The sequence below is a fragment of the Oncorhynchus keta genome, chromosome 5 (assembly GCF_023373465.1).
Source record: "Oncorhynchus keta strain PuntledgeMale-10-30-2019 chromosome 5, Oket_V2, whole genome shotgun sequence".
Lineage (NCBI taxonomy): Eukaryota > Metazoa > Chordata > Actinopteri > Salmoniformes > Salmonidae > Oncorhynchus > Oncorhynchus keta.
The window spans coordinates 34169848-34197699 of record NC_068425.1 but is presented as its reverse complement, the minus strand read 5'-3'; the positions used below and the strand labels follow the sequence as shown (position 1 = coordinate 34197699).

Here is a 27852-nt window from a genome sequence, read left to right as displayed (position 1 = left end):
TCTTATTGCAGGTGTAGCGAATTGATTGTTCCTAGTTCCAACAGTGCAGTAATGTCTAACAATAAAATTATGGAATTCAGAAATATGAAATGGCTTTCCATAGCTGAGCAGCTGCACGCACTATGCGCAATGCCAAGCGTCGGCTGGAGTGGTGTAAGGCTCACCGCCGAATGACAAATGTGGTTTTGGCAGATGCCAGGAAAAGCTACCTGCTCCAATGCATAGTGCCAACTGTAAAGTTTTGGTGGAGGAGGAATACTTGTCTGGGGATGTTTTTCAGGGTTCAGGTCCCTTAGTTCAAGTGAAGGGAATTATTAACGCTACAGCATGTGTAACAGTATAATTTTAAACCGTCCCCTCGCCCATACCCGGGCGCGAACCAGGGACCTTCTGCACACAACGACAACAGTCACCCTCGAAGCATCGTTACCCATCGCTCCACAAAAGCCGCGGCCCTTGCAGAGCAAGGGGAACTAGTACTTCAAGGTCTCAGAGCAAGTGACGTAACCGATTGAAACGCTATTTAGCGCACACCGCTAACTAAGCTAGCCGTTTCACATCCGTTACACATGCAATGACATTTTAGACGATTCTGTGCTTCCAACTTTGTGTTAAGTTTGGGGAACGCCCTTTCCTGTTTCAGCATGACAATGCCCCGTGCACAAAGCCAGGTCCATACAGAAATAGTTTGTTGAGAGACTCCTGACCTCAACCCCATCGAACACCTTTGGGATGAATTGGAACGCAGACCGCAAGCCAGGCCTAAGTGCCCAACATCAGTGCCCAACCTCACTAATGCACTTGTGGCTGAATTGAAGCAAGTTCCCGCAGCAATGTTCCAACATCTAGTGGAAAGACTTCCTGGAAGTGGAGGCTGTATAGCAGCAAAGGGGAGACCAACTCCATATTAATGCTCATGATTTTGGAATTAGATGTTCAACGAGCACGTGTCCACATACTTTTGGGAATGTAGTGTATGTGATGGGATTCTCGTGGAAATTCAACACAGGGACACTCGAATTCAATCTTAAATGAATTAAGTTTTTTTTTATCAGCATGCTGGAGAGGTCAAACTAAGAAGTATAAAGTACCGTTCTGAAGGTATCTCCCTCAGGGCAGTCCCATTAGATCTCTTATATTACTGGTTACAGACAGGTTACATAGTTCATAGGGTTGGTTCTGGCACGTCTGGCACCGCCTCCTGTCTTAACTTATAGAACATATTCTGGCCGTTCTGCCAGATGGTTCTAAGGAGAGGGTCATGCCAAATCTGTGCTTATCAACAGTGCCAAACTAACAACTCTGCCATTAGACAGGCTTGATTGTATTTACAGCTCTGATCTGGATGGTGGACTAGCCCTGTGTTGGATAATTGTCAACGGCCATTCCAGTGGAGTGGTGCTTGGGGTGGGGGAGGGGCTAATGCCCCCAAACCCTGATTATATAAATGTATAGGATACATAACTCTACAACACTTTAGGCTAGAAACAGGCTGTTAAAGGCACCAGAAAGATGTGGCTCTATTGTACATGGGGATAACTGTATACATTTACATTCATTTAATTTAGGGTGGAGGGTAAAACCAAATAATTGATGGATTTGGCTCTAAATACTACATCATAATGAGCAGCAGTAGTTCAGGTGTTGAGGTTTTTCATCTGGTTATTATGATGAATAACGCTTTTGCAGGTGTTGGTGTTCGCTGACTTTTAGGAGAGGGAAGGGTGGAGCTCGTCATTCCAGCATCTGTTAAGCTCTCATCCTAACCCGTATGAACTCAGAACTAAATAGAGCGGCTGACCAATTACGTGAGACATTAGTTCTGGGTTAACCAAGACTAACTCAGGGGTGAAAGATGTGTTCAACTCCAATGAATAATCAAAGGTTCTGAACATAAGACAGGAGGCATTACAAGTGTTATACGTTTTTACATTAGTAAAAAAATATACCACTTCCATTTGAGAAATGTCCCAAAGTGATTTGAAAACTGTACATTTGTGGAACGTAGTGAACAGTTTCACACTTCAGGAGAAAGGAGGTATTTATAAGGATGCACCAATCAGAGATTTAGACTAATCAAATGTTTGGTCTAGTGATATTCTATGTACAATACTTCCTGTGGTCACCAGGACAGAGCTAGTCCGTCCCCCTCCACCCTGCCGGAGTCCCCTGGATACAACTCTCCTGGTAGCGCCTTACTGCTGGGTCCGAAGAGGGTGTTTGTGCGGCTGGTCGACTGCAGAAAAACACCAGGGCAGAGTGGAACTGTGAGAGAAGGACACGAGGAGGGAGATTTGATTTCATCAAGTAAGAACAATGGGGTGTGGATGAGACCACAATCTGCTTCTGCAACTTCTGTTTATTGATTTATAATCAGTAAAACGCTCAGGGGCTAGTTAATTGTCAATAGAATTTCATGAATGGAGGGTACTTAATAAACTGGGTGTATATTGATGATAACAGAGGCAGGTAGTCTCGTGTTTTAAGAGCGTTGGGCCACAAATTGAAAGGTTGCTGGTTTGGATCTCTGAGCCGACTTGGTAGAAAATCTGTCTGTGCCCTTGAGCAAGATACTTAACCCTAATTGCTCCTGTAAATCACTCTTGATAACATCGTCTGCTAAATAACACTTACATTTTTTTTGTTATCGTGTTTGTTTATGGAGCCATATTTCCAAAACCTAGTTATTCAATGTCTTTGTTTCACAGGTGACACACCTAACCGTTGCTCTCTCAATGGGAGGGGCTTATCTTCTGGGCATCCTCAACCACATGTTGCTGACGAGACAGAGAAGAGTCTTTCCAGATCAGAACATCTCAAGAAACATCAGCAGAGGTGTACAGGGAAGAAACCTCACCACTGCTGCTCTGACTGTGGGAAGAGTTTCACAAACCGGAGTGACTTCATTATTCACCAGCGGATTCACACCGGAGAGAAACCGTACTGCTGCTCTCAGTGTGGGAAGAGTTTCGCTGCTTCTAACACCTTAAAATCTCACCTGAGAATTCATACAGGGGAGAAGCCTTACCCCTGCCTTGATTGTGGGAAAAGCTTTTCATATTTGGGAGCCCTAAACATACACAAGCTAACACACACCGGAGTGAAGCCTTATAGCTGTGATCAATGTGGGAAGAGCTATGCTGTATCAGATGCCCTAACTATACACCAGTGCATACACACAGGAGAGAAATCTTATATCTGTGATCAGTGTGGGAAGGGCTTCAGTCAATCAGGGCCCCTAAATTCACATCAGCGAACACACACTGGAGAGAAATCTTATAGCTGTGATCAGTGTGGGAAGAACTTTGCTCTAGCTTCCTCCCTGACTAGACACCATCGAACACACACTGGAGAGAGACCTTATGTCTGTCTATGTGGGAAGAGCTTTGCTCTAGCTTCCACCCTGAATACACACCAGCTAACACACACTGGAGAGAAGCCTTTTAGATGTGATAAGTGTGGGAAGAGCTTTGCTATAGCTTCCTCCCTGACTAGACACCATCGAACACACACTAGAGAGAAACCTTTTACCTGTGTTAAGTGTGGGAAGAGCTTCAGTCAATCAGGAACACTAAATTCACACCAGCGAACACACACTGGAGTGAAACCTTATAGATGTGCTCAGTGTGGCAAGAGCTTTGCTCAATCAGTACACCTGAATATACACCAGAGACAACACACAGGAGAGAAACCTTTTAGCTGTGATCAGTGTGGGAAGAGCTTTGCTGTGTCAGAAAAACTTACTATACACCAGCGCATACACACAGGAGAGAAACCTTATAGCTGTGATCAGTGTGGGAAGAGCTTCAGTCAATCAGGGACCCTAAATTCACACCTGCGAACACACACTGGAGAGAAACCCTATGTTTGTCTATGTAGGAAGCGCTTTGCTTATTTAGGGCAATTGAAAAAACACCAGAAAACAAAAACGTGCCGTATTTCCTCTCCCTCCTATCTGTCACCAGTTCCAGTACACTAACTAAAGGATCAATAGGAAATATCTAGTGAACAGTCATATCCATCTCCCATTCTTAAACAGTTGCCTCAGTCTGATCACCATGGTAACCTCTATGGAGCATAGTATGCAGCTCTGATCTAGCATCAGGTCTCCCCTGTGTCTATGTAATATCACATATTGATCTAAATGGATAAATGTTATCATAGGAAATGTTATAGTGAACCTGTGAGGATGTTGATAATTGTATCTTCTTTCATACACTGCCCTTTGGCATTTTTCCTATTTTGTTGTATTACAACCTGTAATTTAAATAGATTTTTATTTGGATTTTATGTAATGGGCATACACAAAATAGTCCAAATTGGTGAAGTGAAATGAAAAATATTACTTGTTTAAAAAAAATTCTAATAAATTAAACAAAAGTGGTGTGTGCTTATGTATTCAGCCCCTTTGCTATGAAGCCTCTAAATATGATCTGGTACAACCAATTACCTTCAGAACTCACATAATTAGCTAAATGAAGTACACCTGTGTGCAATCTAAGTGTCTTTTATACAGGTAATGAGTTCAAACAGGTGCAGTTAATACATGTAATCAGTGGAGAACAGGGGGGGCTTCTTAAATTAAAACTGATCTGTGAGAGCTGGAAATCTTACTAGTTGGTAGGTGATCAAATACTTATGTCAGGCAATAAAATGCTAATTAATTACTTAAAAATCATACAATGTGATTTTCTGGATTTTTGTTTTAGATTCCGTCTCTCACAGTTGAAGTGTACCTATGATAAAAAGTTACAGACCTCTACATGCTTTGTGAGTAGGAAAACCTGCAAAATCGGCAGTGTATCAAATACTTGTTCTCCCCACTGTATACACCTGTTCTGAAAGGTCCCAGAGTCTGCAACACCACTAAGCAAGGGGCACCACCAAACAAGCGGCACCATGAAGATCAAGGAGCTCTCCAAACAGGTCCGGGACGAAGTTGTGGAGAAGTACAGATCAGGGTTGAGTTGTAAAAATTATATCTGCAACTTTGAACATCCAACGGAGCACCATTATATCCATAAAAAAATGGAAATGGCCCTAAACATACTGCTAAAGCAACACTCGAGTGGTTTAAGGGGGAAACATTTAAATGTCTTGGAATGGCCTAGTCAAAGCCCAGACCTCAATCCAATTGAGAATCTGTGGTATAACTTAAAGATTGATGTATACCAGCGGAATCCAACCAACTTGAAGGAGCTGGAGCAGTTTTGCCTTGAAGAATGGGCAAAAATAGAGACACCCCAAGAGACTTGCAGCTGTAATTGCTGCAAAAGGGGGGAGGGGGATAATGTAGAATAATGTTTCAACAACAGGTTTATATTCATGTATTCAATTGATCAATACATTCAATCCATTATCTTCTAAACAAGAAGTTATCACTTAAATTGTGTAACAACGGTTAATGTAATAACAGATTTATAATGTAAAAAAACTGGTATATGTAATATCTTGTTGATATGATAAAATGTTGAATTGTTATAGTAATAATTTTTTCCATTTAATGTAATAAGTTACTTTATCAGGTGAGTTACAACTTTAATGAATAATGTAATAACACCTAAACCAATGTTTTATGTGTTACCTCACTAATGTTAATGCACATATCACCCTCCACCAATTACAAACCTACACACACAATCCTATGCACTTGTACTCGTACACAAACACACACTGTAATCATTGGTCACATACACATATTTAGCAGATGTTATTGCGGGTGTAGAAATGCTTGTGTTCCCAGCTCCAACAGTGCAGTAATATCTAACAATACACACACACATCTAAAAGTAAAAGATTAGAATTATTGAAATATACACACCTGTACAATCGAATATATATATATATATATATATATATATATATATATATATATACAGACACACACACATTGATAAAAAATAAACTGAATGAATCTGTAGACCTTATAGTCAATGAGTCAGGGTGCTCGGTTGTCTCACTTGGGGTGAAAATGTCTCATAGTGATTTTTTTTGTCCTTGGAGTTGAAAATGTGTTCTATCATACACATCAGAATGACCTGTTATTTATTTTAAAAGAAAATTATACATTTGTAACTTGTTTTGACAAGTAGTTCTGAAACATCATAAAAATGACCTTGAAAAAGTGACCAGGCTTCGTGTGGGGAGCCCCCCGACCGTACCCCCACCCCATCATGTGCTACCACCTCCACCCTGATCACCACTCCTCGGAGAAGTCATTACACGCCTCAGAGGACTTTTCAGATAGAAACATAAGATAGACAAACATACTTTGATAATGTAATGTATTTATCAGATGGATGAAACAGGACCAAAATACACATTTGGAAAATGTGAAGATCATTGAAGCAAATTAAAAAGAGTAAGGGACCAAGTATGGACCGTTGCCAGAAGAATGTGAAGAGTGAAGAACATTTTGACTCTGACTCCAATATTACATGATGCTAAAGACCCATAATTGTATCAATGAATCTAGTCAAGGTAACAAGCCTTCAGTCACCACTCAGAATACTATACGATGCAAGTGTCTAGGTTTACCATTATGCATTAATTAAAATACTAAGTGACAAGAGCTAATATCTTGAAATTCTGTTGTCAATTTGTTTACTGTAAAATAGCATTGTATCTGGTCAAACACCATTTTTTCTAAGGGTTGGTAACAGCCTGATTGGTCGGCTATTTGAGCCAGTAAAGGGGCTTTACTCTTCTTGGGTAGCAGAATGACTTTAGCTTCTCTCCAGGCCTGAGGGCACGCGCTCTCTAGTAGGCTTAAATTGAAGATGTGGCAAATAGGAGTGGAAATATCGTCTACTATTATCCTCAGTAATTTTCCATCTAGATTGTCAGACCCCGGTGGCTTGTTATTGTTGATAGACAATAATTTATTCACTTCTTCCACACTGATTTTATGGAATTCTAAAGTACAATTCTTGTCTGTCATAATTTGGTCCGATATTCTTGGATGTGTGGTGTCAGTGTTTGTTGCTGACATGTCATCCCTTAGTTTTCTTATCTTGCCAATGAAACAGTAATTCAAGTGGTTTGCAATATCAGTGGGCTTTGTGATGAATTAGCCATCTCTATAAGCACATCAAATCAAATGTTATTTGTCACATACACATGGTTAGCAGATGTTAATGCGAGTGTAGCGAAATGCTTGTGATACTGCATAGTTTCCTAGCAATGCAAAGCGAGGCGGCCATCTCTGTCGGCGCCGGAAGGTCTGTTGAAAACACAGGTTTAGATGTTATGTGTTTTGTTCTACAATCTGTATCAGCTAACATCACTTCTTGTGAATTTTGAAGTATTTATGTAATAAAAAAGACCAACAATTGCAAAGGCTTCATAATTCATGAAATTCATATTAACTGTCTGCTATTATCTCATAGAACAAAATGTACTGTATAAGATCTCCTTAGCCTGTGCTGACCTTATTTTTGTTGTTCCAAAACCTTCATTTTCCCCCATTAATTTTTCCCATTGGGATGGCTGAACGAGCCAAAGGTAACTAATGTCCGAGTTTCAAGACTACAAGCTGGCAAGCTTTAAAGCTTTGTATAAATCAACATTGACATGATTGGTTGACGGTAAGTGTATCAGTGCTTCCTGTATAAACACAAACTCCCTTCCTTGACAACTTCCTTCCAGCAGTGTGTATCAGGGAGATTCCTAGATGTGAGAAGTGTGCAGGAGGACCTGAGAGAAAGGAATGTGTAGTATTGATGTAAAAAGTTGTGTGTATAAACTGTAGGGGTACACATGGTGCTGGAGATCAGATGTGTCCAGTGAGAGAAAGACAGGTTGAGATTACCAGGATCACAGTAGTGCAGCAGATGTTGTATGCTGAGGCAGCGAAGAGAGTAGTAGAGGAAGAAGGGTCCAGGGTGAAAGATCCTGAGAGGATCCCTGTGATTAGGCGGAGGTCAATAGAGAGTGATAGGAATAACATGCTTCAGTAAGTTTTGGCCAAGTTCATGGCCATGGTTGTCAACTGTACCACAGTAATAGAATGTAAAACACAGTGGATAGATGTTGTGGTGGCAGCTGTTGAGAAGTGCTTGCTTGGGTGTATAATATTTTACTGCAGAGTTACAAGGTGTTTTGAAGGATAATATCCCGTCCTCCCAGTCTGCTGGCCTGGTGTTGAATCAGAGGGCCAAAGTAGTGGAATAATGATGTTTAAATGGGTGTAGGGTTAGTTGGTTTTTCACAAAGTGTAATGAATTCATACTACAGAATAGTAGGCTGATACACAGCCAACACACTAGGTGGGAAAGTGCACCTATAGTCATTGTTTGCGGACCGCCATAACACTAAAGAAGAAGAAGACCACTTCCTTCTCAACATCTCTGGATCTGGTCTGTAAAGCGGAATAATTAAAAATCAATCCAATTTTATTGATCACATCCTTGTGTTTAGCAGATGTTATAGCGGGTGTAGCGAAATGCTTGTAACACACTGACTACTTCGGAGGTTGCATTGCAGTAAATGCTGCATGGTTCGCAGCACGTATAGCTTGTAATTTGTCTGGTATTGTTTACGGTACACTTACTGGGCCTCAGGCAATTAAAACTATCTGGAATCTCGGAAGAGGACGTTGTTCCAACAGACTCTGGGGTAGAGGTAGACGATAACAGTATTTTTGGTGAATAGGGTGTTGGACGTTTTATTGACTTTAATAGATACAAATCTTATCCAGGTGTTGATATTTATATTTACGTTTGTTCTGGTCTAGCTTTATCTGAACGCGGTAACAAAGAAAGTAACTAGTGTAGGCGAGCTACAGATTTACTGTCACGTTTTTTATTTGAAGAAAGAACAGCTTCAACGATGGATCGGGTAAGTTATGTCGACTTATTAATAGTTTTCCTACTGTGGTGTATAACATGTCTAGTTATCATCTTTGTTCTTCCATAAACAATGGTGGTAAATAAACACGTGGGATATTTTGTCCTTCAGCAAAGTACCCTACTAGCCTAAAGCACACAGATTGATACAAGGCAATGCGCAACAAGCAGGTAAAGTCAGAACCATGGAGAAATAATGAGGGCAAAGCTACAACTTGCAGTACCGGTGTGTAGGTAAAAATCACCAGGGAAGAAAGCCAGAAAAATAGCCATATTACATGTTGTGATAATTGCGTTGTTATAACCTGTTAGTTCATATGTCTGGACTCAGCTGAGACAAGAAGACAGTGGCAGAATACATTCAACCAGACCTTTGTTACATCATAAAACTAGAGAGCAACATCTGTCCTGTTAAGTTCACAAGAAATGTTGCATGTAACAGTTACATGACCTTCAGAATGGTCGAGCAAGTGAATGTTTCTGACATTTCGGGAAACTAAACAACTATTGATTTAGAGTTACTGAAAAGTAAACAGGTGCGTCCTCCACTGTTAAAGCACCATTTCAACTTCAACATCATCTAATTTAGTTTTCTACAGTGACAACTAAAAGATACCAAAAACCAGGGGTGCAACGTTCACTGGGATTGAGTGTATCTGCAGGAACAGTCACACCCATGGCCCTCACGCGAGCTCCACTTCTACCTACATAATATGTTAAGGAATCCCTAGTTATCTTTCCTTCCTTCCTAACTGTGCACTTGTTCACTTCCCTTAACTGATTTGAAAGGAAATGGCTGTTATAAAACATATGGTGGATTCTCCCACTATCACATGACTCCACCAATCCAATGACGTTTTTTTCTCTCTTTGGTACAATTGTCATAAGTATGTTGTAGATTTTCGTAACTGTAAGTACAACGATGTTCCTGTCATTTGTTAACAATACATTTAACTATCATTTAATCAAACTGCTAAAAACGGAATTACGTAAGCAAAATTATCAAGTGTCAAGTTTACATACCATATATATATTTTTTTTAATGAAATTTGAAATGATGTAGTGTACAATGTACTGCTGAAATACTTGGGTGGTAAATTACAGTTTATTACACTCATTTTCTGAATGTTGACAGTTTTAAATGTGGATGCTGTTACAGTAATAAGACAAGTGGATCTTAAGCAATGTTACATGGGGCAGAAATTGCACCAGGTTACACCCATACCTTTTTACTGTAGGTTTCTACTACATGTTACAATACCCCCATATCTGATGGTTTCTTCTATGTATTTACTGTATAAGGATACTGAAACTATGAGACTGACATTTTCTCAACATTCTCCAAGTGGGATAACTAGCAGCAATAGTTCTGGTGTTTAGGTTTTTCATCACTGGTTATTTGAACAACATGATTTAGCAGGTGTTACCATCTTTCACACGTTGGAAGGGGAGGCGACATCTACATCTTGAAAGAGGGGGTGGAGCTTTTCGTTTCTGTTCTGCTCTTTGTTCTACCATCAAGTTTTATTCGTTTTTACATTTTGTAAAAAATATTCCAATTCCATTTTGACAAATTTGCCAAAGTGAAATATAAAAGACATTTGTGGAAAGTAGTGAATTGTTACACACTTCAGGAGAAAGGAGGTATTATAAGGATGCAGCCATCAATCAGAGATTTAGACTAATCAAATGTTTGGTCTAATGATATTCTATGTACAATACTTCCTGTGGTCACCAGGACAGAGCTAGTCCGTCCCCCTCCACCCTGCCGGAGTCCCCTGGTCACAACTCTCCTGGTATCGCCTTACTGCTGGATCTGAAGAGGGTTTCTGTGCTGCTGGTCGACTGCAGGAAAACACCAGGGCAGAGTGGAACTGTGAGAGAAGGACACGAGGAGGGGGAGGGAGATGGAGATCTGATTTCATCAAGTAAGAACAATGGGGGATGTGGATTAGACTACAATCTGATTCTGCATCTTCTGTTAATTGATTGATAAACAGTAAACACTCAGTGGCCAGTAAATTCAGTCCAGTTTCGTGTATGGAGGGGATTGTACCTAATAAATTGTTTGATGATAAGGGCAGCAGGTAGCCTCCTGGTTAAGAGTGTTGGGACACTAATCAAAAGGTTGCTTGTTCCAATGTCTGAGCCGACGAGGTGAAAAATCTGTCTGTGCCTTTGAGCAAGGTACTAAACCCTAATTGCTCCTGTAAATTGCTCTTGATAAGAGCGTCTGCTAAATAATAAAACAATAAAAAATAAATGTTTTGGAAATATGGGTTCATATACAAATACTAACTATTCAAGGTCTTTATTTTACAGGGGACACCCCTAACCATCGTTCTCTTAGTGGGAGGGGCTTATCGTCTGGGGAGCCTCAACATGTTGCTGAGGAGACAGAGAAGAGTCTCTCCAGATCAGAACATCTCAAGAAACACCAGCAGGGACACACAGGGAAGAAACCTCACCACTGCTGCTCTGACTGTGGGAAGAGTTTCACAAGCCAGAGTGGCTTCATTATTCACTGTGATCAGTGTGGGAAGAGTTTTGCTGCATCTAACACCTTCAAATCTAATGTAAGAATTCATACAGGAGAGAGGCCTTATAGCTGTGATCAGTGTGGGAAGCGCTTCAATCATTCAGGCAGCCTGACTACACACCAGCTAAAGCACACTAGAGTGAAGCCTTATAGTTGTGATCAGTGTGGAAAGAGCTTTGCTGTAGCTTCCGCCCTGACTACACACCAGCGAACACACACAGGAGAGAAGCCTTATAGCTGTGATCAGTGTGGAAAGAGCTTTGCTGTATCAGGAAAACTAACTAGACACCAGCGAACACACACAGGAGAGAGGCCTTATAGCTGTGATCAGTGTGGAAAGAGCTTTGCTGTATCAGGAAAACTAACTAGACACCAGCGAACACACACAGGAGAGAAGCCTTATAGCTGTGATCAGTGTGGAAAGAGCTTTGCTGTAGCTTCCTCCCTGACTGTACACCAGCGAACACACACAGGAGAGAAGCCTTATAGCTGTGATCAGTGTGGGAAGAGCTTTGCTGCAGCTTCCGCCCTGACTACACACCAGCGAACACACACAGGAGAGAAGCCTTATAGCTGTGATCAGTGTGGAAAGAGCTTTGCTGTAGCTTCCTCCCTGATTATACACCAGCGTGTACACACAGGAGAGAAGCCTTATAGCTGTGATCAGTGTGGGAAGAGCTTTGCTGCAGCTTCCGCCCTGACTACACACCAGCGAACACACACAGGAGAGAAGCCTTATAGCTGTGATCAGTGTGGAAAGAGCTTTGCTGTATCTTCCGCCCTGATTGTACACCAGCGTGTACACACAGGAGAGAAGCCTTATAGCTGTGATCAGTGTGGGAAGAGCTTTGCTGCAGCTTCCGCCCTGACTACACACCAGCGAACACACACAGGAGAGAAGCCTTATAGCTGTGATCAGTGTGGAAAGAGCTTTGCTGTATCAGGAAAACTAACTAGACACCAGCTAACACACACAGGAGAGAGGCCTTATAGCTGTGATCAGTGTGGGAAGAGCTTTGCTGTAGCTTCCAACCTGATTAGACACCAGGTAACACACACAGGAGAGAGAACTTATGTCTGTCTATGTGGGAAGAGCTTTGCTCGAGCTTCCTCCCTAACTACACACCAGCGAACGCACACTGGAGAGAAGCCTTATAGCTGTGATCAGTGTGGAAAGAGCTTTGCTGTATCAGAAAAACTAACTACACATCAGCGAACACACACATTAGAGAGGCCTTGCACACTGGTGAGAAAGAAGCCTTATATCTGTGATCAGTGTGGGAAGCGTGTCAGTCAGTTATGTACCCTTTATTCACACCTGTAAGGGTTTTCCTGTGGTGAAGTAGAGGACCAAAACGCAGCGTGGTTATATTGATTCATGTTTAATAAAAACAGATAAACATGAACACTACAAAACAATAAACGTGGAAAACCAAAAACAGCCCTATCTGGTGCAAAACACAGAGACAGGAACAATCACCCACAAACACACAGTGAAACCCAGGCTACCTAAGTATGATTCTCAATCAGAGACAACTAATGACACCTGCCTCTGATTGAGAACCATACTAGGCCGACAACATAGAAATACCCCAAAACATAGAAAAACAAACATAGACTGCCCACCCAACTCACACCCTGACCATACTAAAATAAATACCAAAACAAAGGAAATAAAGGTCAGAACGTGACAACACCAGTGAAGACACACTGGAGAAGGAACCTTATGTCTGTCCAGGTGGGAAGAGCTTTGTTTATTTAGGGCCAGTGAGAAAACAACAGAAAGCACAAACATGCTGTATTTCATCTCCCTCCCATCTGGCACCGGTTCCAGATCCCTAAATAAAGGATCAGTAGAAAACATCTAGTAAACAGTCATATCCATCTCCCATTCTTAAACAGTTGCTTTAGTCTGATCACCATGGTAACCTCTGTGCAGCATAGTATGCAGTTCTGATCTAGGATCAGGTCTCCCCTGTGTCTATGTAATATCACACATTGATCTACATGGATAAATGTTATCATAGGAAATGTTATAGGGAACCTGTGTGTTGGAGGGGGGTTGATAATTGTATCTTCTTTCATGTACTCATTATACTATTATTATTAAATGTCATTATGTAGAATAATGTATTCATGTATTCAATTGATCAATACATTCAATCCAATTATCTTCTAAACAAGAAGTTATCACTTAAATTGTGTATTTTATAAATCTGTATTGATTAAAATGATCCTAAATCTAATCCATAATATATTGGATAATTATTTCCATGAGTTCAAGGCAAGATCTCTGCATACTGTGTCTTGTAACAACGGTTAATGTAATGACTTTTAGATTTATAATGTAATAAAACTGGTAAATGTAACATCTTGTTGGTTAATATGTTGAAATGTTGTCTAATAACCTTTTCCACTTAATGTAATAAGTTATTGGTATCAAGTAACAACTGTTTTTAATGAATAATGTAATAACTTAAACCGATCATGTAATAACACCTAAACCAATGTTTAATGTGTTACTTCACCAATGTTAATGCACATACCACCCTCCACCAATTACAAACCCACACACACAAACCTATGCCCTTGTACTCTTACACAAACAAGCACACAGTTATAGACACATTGATTTAAAAAAAAAATGAAATAACAATTAATCGGTAGTTCTTATATTCAATGAGACAGGGGGCTCGGTCGGGCAAGAAGAAGGAGGATTGGGAAACTGCAAATAACAATAAACTGAACTCCGCCTCCGGGTTGCAAACCAAATTAAAACTCTAAACTTCAAAGTTTCCTGTGGTCACTTGTATGAACATATACAGAAAGTGTCATGAATTTCTGCCCTGTTATTATTTCTATTCATTACGGAATAGTAGGCTGATAAATAGACAAATCATTTGGAGTCCTGCATAAGTAGCAATTGTTTGCAGACGGTCATAATACCAAAGAAGAAGACCCCTTCCTTCACAACAGCTCTGCTCGGTGAAGCGCAGCAAGTATGAATGTCCTGACTTCTGCCAAGGTTGCATCGTCGTAAATGCTCTATGGCCACTGCAGACGTCGGATTGAACATACATCGGTCTTTACTGTTTCACCACAAGGATGGCGCAGCGCTAATCGGTATTTTATTTACGAGGCCACTCTTACTGGGCCTCAGCCAATACAAAATATCTGGACGCTCGAAGAGAACGTTGTCACAGAAAGAGGCAAAGAGAGAGGCCCAACTCGAGGGAAAATCTGTCGCCCTCCAGTAGGTGGTGTTTTTTCGATCGACCAGGCAAGGAGTTTTGTGTGGAGGTCAATGAAAATGTGTTGAATTTGGTCAATAAAAAACGAATGGCTTATTTGTTATGTGAGGTTTATTTGATCGAATATAAGTTTCTTAGTCTGCACTCCTAAAACCGCTATAAGCCCTTGGCGGGACGCTTTTGCGTCTTCCATTCAGAGGACCGCTACACGCCCTATAAAGGCATCTAGCCATGAGCTCATTTGAAAGACAATAGCAAATAATTTCTCTATCTAAGCTGTTTTTGTTGTTTCTATAAATACCTTAGATTTGTGATTTTAGATTTTATTCGCAAATATAAAAACAATAAAACCACACGTGGACATAATGCATTTACTATCATTCAGGATGATACTAAAACAGTGAAACATGTCATGTACAGTTTAAATAGATTCATGATATAATACAAAAGTATTTTCTAGCATAATGACTCCCTAAACTGCCTCACCCACTTGAAGAGAGGTGTTGATGACTATATACAGTAGGTGGCGGCACCTCTTAAACACCACAGAAGAAGCTGAAAAGCATCAACAGGAAGTACTTTGTTATCATCCTCTATCTAGTTTTCAAACCAAACACATTACCACACGCTTTTGCAGGATGTTTCTAATGTAAGATTAGTCTAAATGAGACGTTCATTTGTCACAACTTAAATGGAGTTTTGATATTTATGAAGTTGTGGTCGAGCTTTTCTTTATCTGAACGCTGTGACTAAGAAAGTAACTGTAGCATACACATTTAGTGTCGTTGTTTATTTTTTTAGAAAGAATACAGTAACGTCAGCTTCCACGATGGATCGGGTAAGTTTGGTTGACTTTTATTAATAGTATACCTATTGTGGTGTTTTAAATGTTTAGGTCCAGTTTTCACGTGTGATCTTCCACATCCATGAGTTCGATTTGAACAGCAGGAGAAAATAAACCACGGTGGTAATTTCAGCCAAGTAGCCTACTAGCTCATCGCACACAGATGGATGAAACGAGGCAATGCGCAACAAGCAGGTCAAGTCAGAACCAGGGAGAAATAATTAGGAATCGCCGACACCAATTATGTATATAAACCTTGGATTGTTGATGCTATATATTTGCCATTGAGAGGCTTTGAAGGCACCGGTTAAGTTATTTGAACACCTCAAATTGTTTCTCCAGATGTCAGTTCGACCACACAGCGTTTATACACTAATTTGTTGCGCCCAAATAAAGAAAACGACCATTGAAAATAGGTGATTTTTGTTGCTAGGCTACCAGTTACGGCGCTTCTGTTAGCTTGTGTTGCGCGCGTCTTTATGCGGAAGTAATACAATGACAGGTAGTGTCGAAGAATGATATGGAGTTAATATTAGTCAAATTATTGCGCATATCCTCCGCGCAAAGAAGCATCAGAACTTGTCCTTATTTAGCATATCAAGACCTCAGTCTAGAGCTTAAAATATACAATGTAGGCCTACTGTCAGTATTTGTCGTCATATTCAGAAAACAAGATGTCCACATAGGGCTATCACAGGATATTGTATGTTTCCATATCCGCCCATAGGAAATGTCCATATGTTATATTCAGAGTAATCCCAATATCATCTGTCTAAAATAAAATAGTTTTGATATAGTTTTTTACATTAGAACTTGAAAAAACACTGGAACAAAGACATCGATGGAACAAAGACATGGATTGTTTTGAAACAGTTCAAGTCGGAAGTTTACATACACCTTATCCAAATACATTTAAACTCAGTCTTTCACAATTCCTGACATTTAATCCTAGTAAAAATTCCCTGTTTTAGGTCAGTTGGGATCACCACTTTATTTAAGAATGTGACATTTCAGAATAAAAGTAGAGAGAAGGATTTATAAGCTTTTATTTCTTTCATCACATTCCCAGTGGGTTAGAAGTTTACATACACTCAATTAGTATTTGGTAACATTGCCTTTAATTTGTTTAAACGTGGGTCAAACGTTTCGGGTAGCCTTCCACAAGCTTCCCACAATAAGTTGGGTGAATTTTGTCCCATTCCACCTGACAGAGCTGGTGTAACTGAGTCAGGTTTGTAGGCCTCCTTGCTCGCACACGCTTTTTCAGTTCTGCCCACAAATGTTCTATGGGATTGAGGTCAGGGCATTGTGATGGTCACTCCAATACCTTGACTTTGTGGACATAATGCATTTACTATCATTCAGGATTTTTAAAGCATTTTGCCACAACTTTAGAAGTTTGCTTGGGGTCATTGTCCATTTGGAAGACCCATTTGCGACCAAGTTTTAACTTCCTGACTGATATCTTGAAATGCGGCTTCAATATATCCACATCATTTTCTACCCTCATGATGCCATCTATTTTGTGAAGTGCACCAGTCCCTCCTGCAGCAAAGCACCCCCACAACATGATGCTGCCACCCCCGGTGCTTCATGGTTGGGATGGTGTTTTTAGGCTTGCAAGCCTCCCCCTTTTTCCTCCAAACATAACGATTGTCATTATGGCCAAACAGTTCTATTTCTGTTTCATCAGACCAGAGGACATTTCTCCAAAAAGTACAATCTTTGTCCTCATGTGCAGTTGCAAACCAGTCTGGCTTTTTTTTGGCAATTTTGGAGCAGTGGCTTCTTCCTTGCTGAGCGGCCTTTCAGGTTATGTCGATATAGGACTCTTTTTACTGTGGATATAGATACTCTTGTACCTGTTTCCTCCAGCATCTTCACGAGGTCCTTTGCTGTTGTTCTAGGATTCATTTGCACTTTCCGCACCAAAGTACGTTCATCTCTAGGAGACAGAACGCGTCTCCTTCCTGAGCGGTATGAAGGCTGCGTGGTCCCATGGTGTTTATACTTGTATACTATGTAAACGTCTGACCTACTAGAATTGTGATACAGTGAATTAATCTGTCTGTAAACAATTGTTGGAAAAATTACTTGTGTCATGCACAAAGTAGATGTCCTAACTGACTTGCCAAAACTATACTTTGTTAACAACAAATTTGTGGAGTGGTTGAAAAACAAGTTTTAATGACTCCAACCAAAGTGTATGTAACCTTCCGACTTCAACTGTATATATCCTAACATCACTTTTCAAGGTTCTCTTCAAGAGTCCATATTTTTATTGGCTGAGGCCCAGTAAGGTTAGTCTCGTAAATACCGGACTGATTACCGCTGCGCTAGATTTGTGTTTGGTGGAGGGTGGTATGTGCATTAACATTAGTAAAGTAACACATTAAAACATTGATTTCTGTGTTTTTACATGATCGGTTGAAGTCATTATGTTATTCATCACAAAAGTTCTTACTCACCTGACTGATAATGTAACTTATTACATTAAATGGAAAAAGTTATACTATAACAATTACACATTTTATCATATTAACCAACAAGATATTACATTTACCGGTTTTATTACATTATAAATCTAAAAGTTATTACATTAACCGTTGTTACAAGACACAGTATACATAGTTATTACCTGGACCTCATGGATATTATTATCCAAAATAATATTGATTAGTTTTAGGAACATAAGTCAATTTAGATTAGTTTATTATTATAATAAAAATATAACATTGAAGTGATATATTCATGTTTAGAATACAATGGATTGAATTTATGGATCAATTGAATACATGAATATGTACCTATTGTTGAAACATTATACATAATGAGATTTAATGACAATAGTACCATGAATATATGAAAGAAGATTATCCCCCCCAACACACAGGTTCACTGTGACATCTTCTATGATAACATTTATCCACTCAAATCACAAATGTGTGATATTACATAGACACAGGGGAGACCTGATCCTAGATCAGAGCTGCATATTATGCTGCACAGAGGTTACCATGGTGATCAGACTGAGGCAACCTTCTAAGAATGGGAGATGAAATATGACTGTTCACTAGATGTGTTCTACTGATCCATTATTTATGGATCTGGAACGGTCCGGATAGGAGGGAGATGAAATATGGCACGCTTGTGTTTTCTCATTGGCCTTAAATGAACGAAGCTCTTCCCACATACAGTACCAGTCAAGAGTTTGGACACACCTACCCATTCAAGGTTGTTGTTTTAAACTATTTTATACATTGTAGAATAATAAAGAATCAAATCAAACTTAATTTGTCACATGCGCCGAAAACAAGTGCAGACCTGGCCATCAAATGCTTACTTACAAGCCCTTAACCAACAGTGCAGTTCAAGAAGATGAACTAAAGTCAAAATGTGTAAAAAAGTAACACAAAAACAATAACCGTAACGAGGCTATATAAAGGGGGTACCAGTACCGAGTCAGTGTGCAGGTTAGAGGTCATTTGTACACATAGGTCGGGGTGAAGTGACTATGCATAGATAATAAACCGCGAGTAGCAGCAGTGTACAAAACAAATGAGGGGGGGTCAATGTAATAGATGGGTGGCCATTTGATTAATTGTTCAGCAGCCTTATGGCTTGGGGGTAGAAGCTGTTTTAGAAGCCTCTTGGACCTAGACTTGGCGCTCCGGTACTGCTTGCCGTGCGGTAGCAGAGAGAACAGTCTATGACTAGGGTGACTGGAGTCTGACACTTTTATGGGCTTTCCTCTGACACCACCTATTATATAGGTTCTGGATGGCAGGAAGCTTGGCCCCATTGATGTACTGGGCCGTACGCACTACCCTCTGTTGCGCCTTACGGTCAGATGCCGAGCAGTTGCCATACCAGGCGGTGATGCAACAGTTCAGGATTCTCTCGATGGTGCCCTAATATGGACTTGGTCTTTTACCAAATAGGGCTAACTTCTGTATACCACCCCTACCATGTCACAACACAACTGATTGGCTCAAAGGCATTAAGAAGGAAAGAAATACCACAAATGAACATCTAGCAAGGCACACCTGTTAATTGAAATGCATTCCAGGTGACTAACTCATGAAGCTGGTTGAGAGAATGCCAAGAGTGTGCGAAACTGTCAAAGGCAAAGGGCGGCTACTTTGAAGAATCTTAAATATATTTTGAATTATTTAAAAATTTTCTTGGTTACTTGATTCCATATGTGTTATGTCAATAGTTTTTATGTCTTCACTATTATTCTACAATGTAGAAAATACAAAAAATGAAAACCCTGGAATGTGTAGGTGTGTCCAAACTTTTGACTGGTACTGTATTGTCTATCTAATGTTTCTCTCCAGTGTGTGTTCGCTGGTGTGTTTTCAGGTTTAATGATTGACTGAAGCTCTTTCCACAATGATCACAGCTGTAAGGCTTCTCTCCTGTGTGTGTTCGCTGGTGTGTATTCAGGTGTACTGATTGACTGAAGCTCTTTCCACAATGGTCACATCTGTAAGGCTTCTCTCCTGTGTGTGTTCGCTGGTGTGTATTCAGGTGTACTGATTGACTGAAGCTCTTGCCACACTGATAACAGCTATAGGGCTTCTCTCCAGTGTGTGTTCGCTGGTGTGTAGTCAGGGTGGAAGCTAGAGCAAAGCTCTTCCCACATAGACAGACATAAGTTTTCTCTCCAGTGTGTGTTTGATGGTGTCTAATCAGGGAGGAGACTACAGCAAAGCTCTTCCCACACTGATCACAGCTATAAGGCTTCTCTCCACTGTGTGTTAGCTGGTGTCTATTCAGGGTGGAAGCTACAGCAAAGCTCTTCCCACACTGATCACAGCTATAAGGTTTCTCTCCTGTGTGTGTTCGCTGGTGTATAGTTAGTTTTTCTGATAGAGCAAAGCTCTTTCCACACTGATAACAGCTATAAGGCTTCTCTCCAGTGTGTGTTCGATGGTGTCTAATCAGGGAGGAAACTACAGCAAAGCTCTTCCCACACTGATCACAGCTATAAGGCTTCTCTCCTGTGTGTGTTCGCTGGTGTATAGTTAGTTTTTCTGATACAGCAAAGCTCTTTCCACACTGATAACAGCTATAAGGCTTCTCTCCAGTGTGTGTTCGATGGTGTCTAATTAGGGAGGAAACTACAGCAAAGCTTTTCCCACACTGTTCACAGCTATAAGGCTTCTCTCCAGTGTGTGTAACCTGGTGTCTACTCAGGGTGGAAGCTACAGCAAAGCTCTTTCCACACTGATCACAGATAAAAGGCTTCACTCCAGTTTGTGTTAGCTGGTGTGTAGTCAGGTTGCTTGACTGATTGAAGCTCTTTCCACCATCAAGGCAGGGGTAAGGCCTCTCCCCTGCATGAATTTGCAGATGAGATTGGAAGGCGTTAGAAGCAGTGAAACTCTTCCCGCACTGAGAGCAGCAGTACGGTTTCTCCCGGGTGTGAATCCACTGGTGAATAATGAAATCACTCCTGCTAGTGAAACTTTTCCCACAGTCAGAGCAGCAGTGGTGAGGTTTCTTCCCTCTACATCTCTGCTGGTGTTTCTTGGGGTGCTCTGGTCTATAGAGACACTTCTCTGTCTCGTCAGCAACACAATGTTGTTGAGGGTCCGCAGATGACAAGCCCCTCCAACTGAGAGAATGGTTAGTGCTGTCCCCTGTGAAACAAAGACATTGAATAACTATGTTTTGGAAATATGGGTCCATAAAGAAACACTATATTTAAAATTATAAAAATGTGTTTGTTATATAGCAGACTCTCTTCTCCAGTGCAATTTACAGGAGCAATTAGGGTTAAGTACCTTGCTCAAGGGCACAGACAGATTTTTCACCAAGTCGACTCAGAGATTTGAACCAGCAACCTTTATTAGTGGCCCAACGCTCTTAACCACTAACCTACCTGCTGCCCTTATCAATATACACTCATTGGCCAGTTTATTAGGTACAACCCCCTCCATTCATGAAACTGGATAGACAATTTACTGGCCACTGAGTGTTTCCTGTTTATCAGTGAATTAACAGAAGTTGCAGAATCAGATTTGTAGTCTCACACATTGTTCTTACTTGATGAAATCATATCTTCATCTCCCTCCTCGTGTCCTTCTCTCACAGTTCCACTCTGCCCTGGTGTTTTCCTGCAGTCGACCAGCCACACAGACACCCTCTTCAGATCCAGCAGTAAGGCGCTACCAGGAGAGTTGTGACCAGGGGACTCCGGCAGGGTGGAGGGGGACGGACTAGCTCTGTCCTGGTGACCACAGGAAGAATTGTACATAGAATATCATTAGACCAAACATTTGATTACTTTAGTCTGGATTTCTGATTGATTGGTGCATACTTCTAATATCACATTTCTCCTGAAGTGTGTCACTGATCACTACTTTCCACAACATTTTCAATCACTTTGCCAAATATTTCAGATGGAAGTGGTTTTTATATATTTTTTTTTTTACAAATTTCAAAATTGATAACACTTGGAATGCTCCATCTTATGTTCAGAATGTTTGGTTGAGCATTCATTGGAGTTTAACATCTTTCACCCGAGTTAATCTTAGTTAAATTTTGGGTTAAGTGTCACATAATTAGTCAACTGCTCGCTTAAGTTCTGGGTTCATAAGTGGAGAGATTAAGAGATGGTAGAACAAGGAGAAGAACCGGAATGAGAAGCTCCACCCCCTCTTTCAAGATACGGGCTGAATGTCCCCTCCCCTTCCAACATGTGACAGATGGTAACACCTGCAAAATCATGATTGGTTCAAATAACCAGTGACACAAAACCTAAACACCAGAACTATTGCTGCTCGTTATCCCACTTTTGGAGCATGTTGAGAAAAATCTCAGTCTCATAGTTTCAGTATTCTTATACAGTACATATGTAACAGTATAACTGTAGACCGTCCCCTCGCCCATACCAGGGCGCGAACCAGGGACCCTCTGCACACATCAACAACTGACACCCACGAAGCATCGTTACCCATCGCTCCACAAAAGCCGCGGCCCTTGCAGAGCAAGGAGAACTACTACTTCAAGGTCTCAGAGCAAGTGACGTCACCGATTGAAACGCTATTTAGCGAGCACCACCGCTAACAAGCTAGCTGTTTCACATCCGTTACACATACATAGAAGAAACCATCAGTTATAGGGGTATTGTGGCATGTAGTAGAAACCTACAGTAAAAAGGTATGGGTGTTGCCTGGTGTAATTTCTGCCCCATGTAACATTGTTCAAGATCCACTTTTCTATGTGACTTGTTACTGTAACAGCAGCCACATCTAAAAATCAACAACATTCAGAAATATTTTCAAAAGTGATCAATTGAAAATGGCCTAAGTGTTTTGAAACATATTTTTGTGCTTCGAGTTGTGAAAATCTACCATTGGATTGGGCTAGTCATGGGCTAGTGGGAGTGAAGGAAAGTGAACAAGTGCACACTTAACGAGGACGGAAAGATAACTAGGGATTCCTTAACATATTATGTAGGCAGAGGCGGCGCTAGCGTGAGGGCCATGGGTGCGACTGTTCCTGCAGATGAATCAATAAAATACAAAGGAAAATTATGTGAACATCCCATTATTTAACACTATAAGCATTATTTAACCCTACAAAACATGGCAAATGTATATGATTGAATTAAATCCTGGAATTGGTCTAGGTGGTTGTTGCTTATTTTATAAAGCAATGTACCCTACTGTCAGTATACCTCCTTGAGGGCTCCCCTGGGACTGGTAGCTACGCTGCTGGTGGGGGAAGGAACAGGGTATTTATTTAGTAAATAATTTATTAAGTGTTAATAGTTTAAATTAAGTTAACACACTGCCAGGACTTGAGGTAGACCTACTTTAGAAGAATCCAACAATGACGCATTTTGTAGTTTTGTAATTTGAGTCATTTTACATGGTCTAACATATCTGTAGGCAGGAATTAGGAAACAAAACATTCAAAAGAACAGAATAGCATATTCTGAGTTTAAAGGTAGTTTCAGTGATATGATGTAGGCTATATGCACAAAGTAAACAGCATAGTGAGTCAATAACATGGACTTAATAAAGGCAGAACTAGTCACTTTAAATAACACCGCTTTAATAATGTTTACATATCCTACATTACTCATCTCATATGTATATAGTGTATTCTATAGCATCTACTGCATCTTGCCTATGCTGCACGGCCATCGCTCATCCATATATTTATATGTACATATTCTTATCCATCCCTTTACATTTGTGTGTATAATGTAGTTGTGAATGTGTTAGATTACTTGTTAGATATTACTGCAATGTCGAAATTTGAAGCACAAGCACTCCGCTACACTCGCATTAACATCTGCTAACCATGTGTATGTGACCAATAAAATGTCATTTTATTTCCGCAATAACCAAGAACGTTGAACCGCGAGGCTAAACTTCTCCAATGTTTTGGTCCCATGGCTACCATGCTGGAAGAGCATGAAGCATACCCTTTGCACAGATACTGTGAGTGACTGTGTGAGAGTAAAGTCTTGCATCTCGCTCATTGCAATATCTGCGGTGCTGCTTGTGGCATCGTTTTGCTGAGTCTACCTTTAATGTAGCTTATTTTACAGTCACTATGCAATTTAGTTTTAATTATTATAGTAAGAATGAGAAACAAAAAACAACATTAAGTGAAAAGTAGGCATTGGTTTGAAGCTGAAAAAATTAATTCCCATGATCCCAACTCCACCCATGATCCCAACTCCACCCATGATCCCAACTCCACCCATGATCCCAACTCCACCCATGATCCCAACTCCACCCATGATCCCAACTCCACCCATGATCCCAACTCCACCCATGATCCCAACTCCACCCATGATCCCAACTCCACCCATGATCCCAACTCCACCCATGATCCCAACTCCACCCATGATCCCAACTCCACCCATGATCCCAACTCCACCCATGATCCCAACTCCACCCATGATCCCAACTCCACCCATGATCCCAACTCCACCCATGCTCTACCAAGGTTTTCCAGCACACAGCTTTGACCTACTACAGTAGCTATGTTGGTCTATTGTACTTCAAACAATGATTATGCAGGTTGCTTATGAGCCAAACATTCTCAGAGCCCAATTCAGACTCTTAGAGGAGGTGCTCCCACAGTGATTTTTACCGCCTACAAGAATTCATTGCACACCACACTAATCCCATTCCACTAACTTTTGAGGCTTTATGTTTTATTATACTGAGCAAAAATCTAAAACGCAACATGAAACAATTGAATATATTTTTCTTCATATGAGAAAATCAGTCAATTGAAATAACTTCATTAGGTCTTAATCTATGGATTGCACATGATTGGGAATACAAATATGCATCTGTTAGTTACAGCTACCTTAAAAAATGGGCCTCAAGATTTCGTTGCGGTATTTTAGTGATTTCAAATTGCCAATCGATAAAATGCAATGGTGTTCGTTGACCGTAGCTTATGCATGCCTGCCCATACCATAACCCCACCGCCACCATGAGGAACTCTGTTCACAATGTTGACACCAGCACTCCCTAAAAACTTGGAGACATATGTGGCATTGTGTTGTGTGACAAAACCGCACATTTTAGAGTGGCCATTTAGTTTAATTTAATTGTCCCCAGCACAAGGTGCACCTGTGTAATAAATATGCCACACCTGTCTGGTGGATGGATTATCTTGCAACAGAGAAATGCTCACTAACAGGGATGTAAAGAAATTCAACAAATGTACAAAACATTTTATAGAAATAATATTTTTGAGAATATGGAACATTTCTGGGATCGTTTATTTCAGCTCATGAAACATGTGACCAACACTTTACATGATACATTTATATTTTGTTCAGTGTATAGCTTTGCTTTAATACTGTCTGTCAGTATAAATCCTTGAGGGGACCCCTGGGACTGGTAGCTACACTGCTGGTTGGCTGCTGGTGGGGGAAGGACCAGGGTCTTCAAAATGATTTATTTATTGAGTTTAAATTAAGTTAACACACTGCTTTAATACTGTCTGTCAGTATACCTCCTTGAGGGGACCCCTGGGACTGGTAGCTGCACTGCTGGTTGGCTGCTGGTGCGGGAAGGACCAGGCTCTTCAAAATGATTTATTTATTGAGTTTAAATTAAGTTAACACACTGCTTTAATACTGTCTGTCAGTATACCTCCTTGAGGGGACCCCTGGGACTGGTAGTTGCACTGCTGGTTGGCTGCTGGTGGGGGAAGGACCAGGCTCTTCAAAATGATTTATTTATTGAGTTTAAATTAAGTTAACACTCTGCTTTAATACTTACAAGACCATCATGATTAATTGACTGAATGATTTAGTCTTGTAGTAATGTGGTCCCTGCCTGTATTTCCTTAAACCTTTGTTTTAGCAATTTAGTTACTATTTATTTTTGATTTAACCTTTATTTAACTAGGAAAGTAAGTTAATAACAAATTCTTATTTACAATGATAACCCACCGTTCCCCAGTATGCTAACTGCCTTGTTCAGGGGCAGAACAACAGATTTTTACCATGTCATCTAGGGGATTCGATCCAGCAACCTTTCGGTTACCGGCCCAACGCTCTAACCACTAGGCTACGTGCCACCCCAATACATGTCATTAAAAAAAATATATATAATTCATAACAGATTTTCTTGCCCCCACCCCTAGCGCCGTACATGGCAGAGTTGTTGACAAATATCCAGATCGGAGTTGTAAAAAATAATCAAGACGGTCAATGAAGCCAGTCAACTGGCAGAGTTGTTAGTTTGGCCACTGTTGATCTAAACAGATTTGTATTACATTTTCAAGAGGACAGGAGAAGAAGCACAATGGAATTTATTCTGAATGTTTGAAATTGGTGAGTTTTCCCTGATGTTAGCCAGCATGCATATGCTCACTGCAGTGCACAACGTGCTGTTTACGTGTATTTGTTTTCTCAGCTACAGTTAGAGTTGTGTCCTGTCCGACAGTGAAATATGTCTAGCTCTTACCATAGCTTGGTCTATGGAGTTGCTAGCTAGTGTTGCAAAAGTCTATTGCGTTGCATGCATTGTAAGGTAGCAGCGTGTCAATTTGGTCCTTCTGTAGCTCAGTTGGTAGAGCATGGCGCTTGTAACGCCAGGGTAGTGGGTTCGATTCCCGGGACCACCCATACGTAGAATGTATGCACACATGACTGTAAGTCGCTTTGGATAAAAGCGTCTGCTAAATGGCATATATTATTATTATTATAGCTATGCCATTATTATTATTTATTTTTTATCCAGTCCTATAAATACTCCAAACAGCCTACTCTACCTCTCGGAGGCGTACGCATGGTCCTAAAGCACACCATTAATACATTTAGTATCACATTCCAATGATAAAACTAGGGGGGACAAAGATGCAATTTCAGAATGAGGTGGAGACATGTTCACTCCATCCCCAGTGAAAGTTGCACCCCTGGTTTTTGGTATATTTGAGTTGTCACTAGTAGACTAAGCATATAGGTGATTAGAGGATGTTGAAATGAAACTTGAACAGTGGAGGCAGCGCCTGTTTTCTTTTTTCGACTTGCGGTAACTTGCTCGACCATTCTGAAGGTCATGTAACTGTTACATGCAACATTTCTTGTGAACTTAACAGGACAGATGTTGCTCTCTAGTTTTATGATGTAACAAAGGTCTGGTTGAATGTATTCTGCCACTGTCTTCTTGTCTCAGCTGAGTCCAGACATATGAACTAACAGGTTATAACAACGCAATTATCACAACATGTATTATGGCTATTTTTCTGTCTTGGCTTCCCTGGTCATTTTACCCACACACCGCTACTGCAAGGTGTAGGCTTGGCCTCATTATTTCACCAAGGTAAAGTTGGTTTGTCAAAAGCCATTTAAAGTGGTATAAATCAATAACTAATTAACTGTCACGGAAACATAAAACTAAATATTATTTATTCTATAAATGTCTAGCACACTTTTACAACCTTTGTTTTGGGGAAAAAATCCAGTTTTGATTTGATAGAGGGCATGTAGTCTATCAAATTTAAATTTCTATCATATCAAAACTGGAATTTCTACTCCAAGCAAAGGTTGTAAAATTATGCTAATAGACAGTTAATTAATAAATCATACCTAGTTTGTGACAAACGGTGAAATAATTATTGATTTTTACAATTTTAAATGGCTTTTGGCGAATGTCTGTTGAATGTCCGAATGTGTGAATATAAAACCAACTTTACTTTGGCCTCATTATTTCTCCATGGTTTCTGACTTTAGCTTCTCGTTGCCTTGTATTAAATAAACAGTGTGCGATAGGCTAGTAGGCTACTTTTCTGAAGGACAAAATATGACGTTTTTATTACCACCATTGTTTATTTTGTCCAGTTGTTCAAATGGAACGAATGAATATGGAAGAACAA

General features: G+C 40.4%; 2 protein-coding genes, 1 long non-coding RNA gene and 1 pseudogene across 19 annotated transcripts in view; 2 read left to right on the top strand and 2 right to left on the bottom strand.

Moving 5' to 3' along the window:
- The window catches only part of LOC118372692 (zinc finger protein 239-like), a 74039-nt gene extending 60716 nt beyond the window's left edge, over positions 1 to 13323 (top strand). For 5 of the 13 annotated variants that reach the window (XM_052519739.1, XM_052519738.1, XM_052519740.1 and 2 more), the window contains exons 2-3: positions 10585 to 10774; positions 11169 to 13323. In XM_052519739.1, coding sequence (XP_052375699.1) covers positions 10585 to 10774; positions 11169 to 12709 — 1731 coding nt within the window. In that variant the 3' untranslated portion in view covers positions 12710 to 13323. Of the gene's footprint in view, positions 1 to 2129; positions 2308 to 2708; positions 5385 to 8358; positions 8839 to 10584; positions 10775 to 11168 lie in introns of those variants that run through there. The other 8 variants (XM_052519747.1, XM_052519741.1, XM_052519744.1 and 5 more) reach the window with 6 other exon arrangements.
- LOC118372693 (gastrula zinc finger protein XlCGF57.1-like) overlaps positions 1 to 27852 on the bottom strand; it is a 150374-nt pseudogene that overhangs the window by 89784 nt on the left and 32738 nt on the right.
- Positions 14879 to 27752, top strand: LOC127930201 (uncharacterized). Its single transcript, XR_008137156.1, has 2 exons — positions 14879 to 15474; positions 21583 to 27752. It is a non-coding gene; the product is annotated as an uncharacterized LOC127930201 (long non-coding RNA).
- The window catches only part of LOC127930193 (zinc finger protein ZFP2-like), a 42467-nt gene continuing 32648 nt past the window's right edge, over positions 18034 to 27852 (bottom strand). For 4 of the 5 annotated variants that reach the window (XM_052519763.1, XM_052519762.1, XM_052519760.1 and 1 more), the window contains 2 exons: positions 21535 to 21718; positions 18034 to 21128 (listed from right to left, as the gene is read on the bottom strand). In XM_052519763.1, coding sequence (XP_052375723.1) covers positions 19804 to 21128; positions 21535 to 21718 — 1509 coding nt within the window. In that variant the 3' untranslated portion in view covers positions 18034 to 19803. Of the gene's footprint in view, positions 21129 to 21534; positions 21746 to 27852 lie in introns of those variants that run through there. The other variant, XM_052519759.1, reaches the window with a different exon arrangement.